This window comes from Elaeis guineensis, chromosome 13 (assembly GCF_000442705.2).
Source record: "Elaeis guineensis isolate ETL-2024a chromosome 13, EG11, whole genome shotgun sequence".
Taxonomy (NCBI): domain Eukaryota; kingdom Viridiplantae; phylum Streptophyta; class Magnoliopsida; order Arecales; family Arecaceae; genus Elaeis; species Elaeis guineensis.
In genome coordinates, this window is record NC_026005.2 from 46,421,312 (window position 1) to 46,426,729 (window position 5,418).

The window sequence follows — 5,418 nt, forward strand, 5'->3', positions numbered from 1 at the left end:
TACCTTTTATCTTTTGAACGAGAGGTTGAGGTTCTGTTTCAAGTAGTGTTGGCTCTTGCTTCTACCCTTATACTATGTTGGGTACAAAGGAAGGATGGTGGTAGAGGAAAGATGGATGAGGGAGAGGATGGATAGAAAACCTATCATCAATTCATATATTTGGTAAAATATAGAAGAACGGATAGAAATGATTCCTTCATTTATTCGGCATAGGTTGAATAAAAGGTACGATAGATAGTATTTGTATAGCATTTTTACTAGATTTCCTTTCGTAAAAATATTACTATTAACACTTATATAATAATAACAAAGTAAACAATGTGCAAACTTATAATCTGTAATTATATAAAAAATTATATAAATATTTAATTTAATTTAATTTAATACATTATTTTATAAATTAATTATTAATGAGTTAATTATATATATTATCTAAAAACTAATTAATTTATAATTTAATTTAAATGATTAATTGATATTATATAAATAGTTAATTAAAAATAGTAAATAAAAAAATAGAAGATAATTATAATTATTGAAATTGTGTACTAAAATTAAAATAATTAGTAACAAAATTTAATAGTATATGATTGATATTATATATAAAAATATGTATAAATAATATGAATGAAAAGATGAAGAAATATTATAGTTTGTCCAAAAAATTAAGAAAAGATAATTTTGTCAATGCAAAAATCTATCCATCAATGCTCCATCCATTCTTCCTTCGTCATTTCAAATTAGAAGAATGTAAATTGGTAGACCAGATGGATGGAAAACGTTTTTTTTTTATCCATTTTTTCTATAATTTTTGAAATCAAATGATAGATTGAGATCATTCATCCTTATAATCTCATCCATCCATCTTTTCATCGTTCCAACCAAATATAAGGTTAATCAGTAAAACTCTAACGTGCAAATTTCTGTCTAGTCTATCCAGGGGCCTAGGTTCTAGCCTAGGTGGGTGGGAGCCTAGGTGGGTGGGATAGGTTAAGAGTAGCAAATAAGGCTAGTGCCTTTTTTCGAAAGAAAAATATATAATGATAGACCAAAGTCTCACTAGCTACCATAATTACTCTACTGTAATTAGATTTAGCTAGTTATGGGTCACACATAGCTAGCATAATCATTTGTCCCACTATCAAAGCTTGATTCAGATGGTATAATCCTGACAATAGTCGAGAGTTTGATTTCAAAGGGCATCAGCTTTTATTTGGACCCGTTTACACCAATCCTTAGTTTCGCAAGTCGTAGCGCTGTCCGTTGCGGGGCACGGCGGCCTGTTGGAGTGGATAAAAATGGTAGCAGGTGCGGAAAAGCCCCTCCTAATCTGAAATAGGAAAAAAAAAAAAAAGTTGGTTTTACAAACTTAAGTAGTCTACCTCAAGCATCCAATTATTTGAGGGGCTCTGCTCCACGAAGCAAAAACCCATCCCAGGTTATTGCTATTGGAAGCTTGGTGACATAGGCCGGTGGGATATATCCCACAATGCGACGTCCAAATCAAGAATAAGAACCAGCATATATTAGCATTTTATATGACACGAATTTTAAAATCTCTATACACGTGTCAGTGGTTTCACTCGAATCCAGACTCCGAAAATATCTAATCTCTACCAATTTCTCCAGCCACCTAATTTTATCCTGACCCCAAATCTGTTCAAAATTCCAAGTCTCCTTCCGTCCCTGTCACCTCCAACCTTCCAGGACTTCCCCTCGTGGACTTCCAAAACGTTGTTTCCAAGCCCCGAAAAATCTAGGGCCCCACCATGGGCTACAATCGTCTCCGTCCGATGTAAATCCGACGCATCACGTCCCGATCCCCCACCAATCCCATCCGATCGAACGGCGGAGAAAAAAGCCACCGAATAATCCGCCGACTTCCATATCCGCAGCCCGTCGATTCGACCCGGCGAACACGGAGCCGAACTGGGATTCGTAATCGCGCCCCAACGGCTCCAAAGTGAAAGCCTAAGGCATATCCCCACATGGCAAGTCTTAGCTCCATCCAAAGCGGAACATATTTCCAATTGCCGTCCAGATGGTATGCACGTGGACATTAGGATTCACTTTAATAGTAGTATCATCGCAAAGCCTAACGTGTATTATCATACAATAACAGTTCGTTGACGGTTCTTCCGCTTACCGGATGAGCTGACCCACCACATTGTCTCCTGCTTCTAAACGCTAACTAGGTCACAACCCTGGAGTAGTTGCCGGCACGCCCCCCACCCCACAAATCGCCTCCTATAAATATCGCCACCGCTCCCTTCTTCCCCCCATACTCTATGTGATCTCTCTCGTGCTTTCCTAGTTCGCCGGGTTTCGAAGCCTTTCTTCAATCTAAATTCTTGTCGTAATCTCGTGATCCGATCTCCTTTAATTTTCTACTATCTATGTTTTTTCTGCTTTCTTTTTCCGTAAATTTCGATCAAGATTTTAGGTTTTTGTTTGCTGATTCGAATTTCTCGGTCATGGAGCAGCGATCGTTTTCTTATTTATTTTCGCTTTTTTTTTTTTGTTTTTCAGCACTTTCGCTTTATTGAGCTTGGTGGATCGGCTCCAATGGCTCAGACGACGCAACACCTGAAAGAAGCTCAAACTTTGTATTCTCTCCTGATCTGTTCGTCCTCCGTCTTTATTTGATCCCCCCAGCTCTCGCGATCTAGGGTTTCTGGGAGATCTCCGCCGGATTTCGAGGTATTCTTCTCTCTATCTTGCCTCTTCGACCCTAAGATCGATCGGCGTTCCAAGATAGGGTTTTCTGATATGATGTGCTCTTTTGGGGAAAAGCTAGGGTTTTGATTTGATCTCATCGGTCGAAGGAAGATGCCGTGCGTGGACGCGACAGATCTGGCGTCGGCGGATAAGGACGCCGAGCCGTTCGAGGAGTTGGACCCGACGAGGAGGTACGGGCGGTACGGGGACCTTCTTGGTGCCGGGGCGGTGAAGAAGGTCTACAGGGCGTTCGACCAGGAGGAGGGGATCGAGGTGGCGTGGAACCAAGTGCTGTTCGGGAGCTTCAGCGGGGACCGGGCGATGATGGATCGGCTGTTCGCCGAGGTCCGGCTCCTCCGGGAGCTCCGGCACGAGAACATCATCGCGCTGTACCGGGTGTGGATGGACTCCGAGAACAGCACGCTTAACTTCATCACCGAGGTCTGCACCTCCGGCAACCTTCGCGAGTACCGGAAGCGCCACCGCCACGTCTCCCTCAAGGCTCTCAAGAAGTGGTCCCGCCAGATCCTCATCGGCCTCGACTACCTCCACAACCACGACCCCTGCATCATCCACCGCGACCTCAACTGCAGCAACGTCTTCATCAACGGCAACATCGGCCAGGTACTACCGCAAGCCACAAACCCCTCCTCCCATTATTGGGAAACGGGATTATTCCATTGGGGAAACGGATTGGGTCTGGTCACCGCCGCCAACGCCAAGGCGCCTCGCTCGCCATCGTTGATTCCGTCGCCTTTCTTTCTCTTCCCTCTAGAATATTCTTTTCGTTGCGAGAAACGCGGTGTTGATTGCGCGGCATCTTTTCCTTCCTTCTATCTAGAATATTCTTTTCGTTCGAGAAACGCGGTAGAGAAGAGAGTCGTTTTCTTGGTTCCCTAAACTTCGCCGCGGATCATTCAGACGAGGGAGTTCAGTCACCCGATAATATATTTTTTTATAAACAAGTCTTGACTTTTTTTTCGTTGCTATTTACCGTCAAATTAACTGTTTTATATTTTTTTTGTTCGTCTTATAAAGTCTTTTATCGTCTCGGATCGTCTTAAATTTAATTCTATATTTTGTATGATATAAAGGTGTAGTTTTTCCTTTTGCGAGGTTTTGATTGTCTAAGAGAGGTCAGTGAGAATATGCATCGAGAAAAGGCAGCGCCTTTACGTGAAAGCTGCTCTCTTTTTTAGCGTGTTGTAGATGCTGATGATGCTGGGTGGCTGCAGGTGAAGATAGGGGACCTGGGGCTAGCGGCGATCGTGGGAAAGAGCCACGCGGCGCACTCGATCCTGGGGACGCCGGAGTTCATGGCGCCGGAGCTCTACGAGGAGGAGTACACGGAGCTGGTGGACATCTACTCGTTCGGGATGTGCGTTCTGGAGATGGTAACGCTGGAGATACCTTACAGCGAGTGCGACAGCATCGCCAAGATCTACCGCAAGGTTATGGCCGGAGTGCGCCCGGCGGCCTTGGGCAAGGTCCGCGACCCCGAGGTCCGGGCCTTTATTGAGCGCTGCCTCGCCCAGCCCCGCGCCCGGCCGTCTGCCTCCGAGCTCCTCAAGGACCCTTTCTTCAGTGGTCTCGATGATGACGAAAACTCGCCTCCCCCGAGCTTGGCAGCCACCGAGCACTGCCACCCTCTGTCGGCGCCGGACATCTCCGGCCTCCGGCTGGATTGAAGGGAATGCATGAATTTGGGGCTGGCTTCTTCGCTGACAACCTTACCGACTGTTCTGCTCTGATGGGTTCTTTGGTCTATATTTCCTGAGCGCAGGAAGAAAAGGGCATCGCTGGAAGAAGAAAGTGTATATTGAAACGTCTTTGTAGTGTTTTTTTTTTTTTTTTTGAACTTCTTTGTGGTGCTTTGGAGGATGAATCGTTGCAACAAATGTTTTGTTTTTTTATTTCTTTTTCCATTAACTTGATTTTATATGCAAATTAATTGGATGTGGTTGAGTTTGTATGTTGTTGTTGTTGTAGGTAATATGCCGTCTCGGGCTGAAGACTTGAAAAAGCCGAACTTAACAAACACAACCCGATCTAAGAGTTTCACGTCTTTTTTCAAATTTAGATATCGATGGCCAATTCGGAGTCCATCAGCCAAACACAACCCGATCTAAGAGTCTCGTACCTTTTTCAAATTTAGATGACCACAGCACAACAGCTAGCTCCGAATTGCATCTAAATTGATCAGGATAGATCAAAATAATGCATCTCACCATGGCACCATGCAAAGAAACTTTGTCCCCCCAGAGTGGAGGGCTTGGCATTCTCTAAGTTCTCACTTTGGACATGACTCTACCTTGGACCATTCTCACTCACAGCAGTTGGAGGCTAACATTACGCTAACATTGCCCAAGATGCTAAAATCAATTGTAGGCTTCGCGAAATGAACCATGAATTGAGGCACTATGCAACCAGACCCCGACGTAGAATGATGGATTCTACACTGATCCATCATTCAGCGCTTGAATCATGCAAGAACTGCTTCTTAGCCACTTCAAAATGCTACGCATTGCAGGAGAACTATGATGGAACTACTTATCCTATAGATCATTAGAAAAGCTTCAAAGTGGTAATACTCCTCCATGGGGCGATCTATGCTGCCCTGTATTGAGCTTTCCCATCCACTCTGAAGAATACGATATGGTACAGGCATGATCTACTCATTTGATCAGATGAGCCGATCTT

General features: G+C 43.9%; 1 protein-coding gene across 3 annotated transcripts; it reads left to right on the forward strand.

Annotated features, from left to right (window-relative positions):
* Positions 1 to 2,202: 2,202 nt before the first annotated feature.
* On the forward strand, positions 2,203 to 4,690 carry LOC105056204 (probable serine/threonine-protein kinase WNK11). 3 transcript variants are annotated; one of them, XM_010938317.4, is made up of 4 exons: positions 2,203 to 2,356; positions 2,530 to 2,700; positions 2,794 to 3,342; positions 3,954 to 4,690. In XM_010938317.4, exons 3-4 carry the CDS (start codon positions 2,830 to 2,832, stop codon positions 4,404 to 4,406), a joined length of 966 nt encoding a protein of 321 aa, XP_010936619.1. In that variant the 5' UTR covers positions 2,203 to 2,356; positions 2,530 to 2,700; positions 2,794 to 2,829; the 3' UTR covers positions 4,407 to 4,690. The 3 variants fall into 3 exon arrangements, with proteins under 3 accessions (XP_010936619.1, XP_010936620.1, XP_019709952.1); XM_010938318.3 differs by having other exon boundaries at positions 2,798 to 3,342; XM_019854393.3 differs by having other exon boundaries at positions 2,210 to 2,353.
* The last annotated feature ends 728 nt before the right edge of the window (positions 4,691 to 5,418 follow it).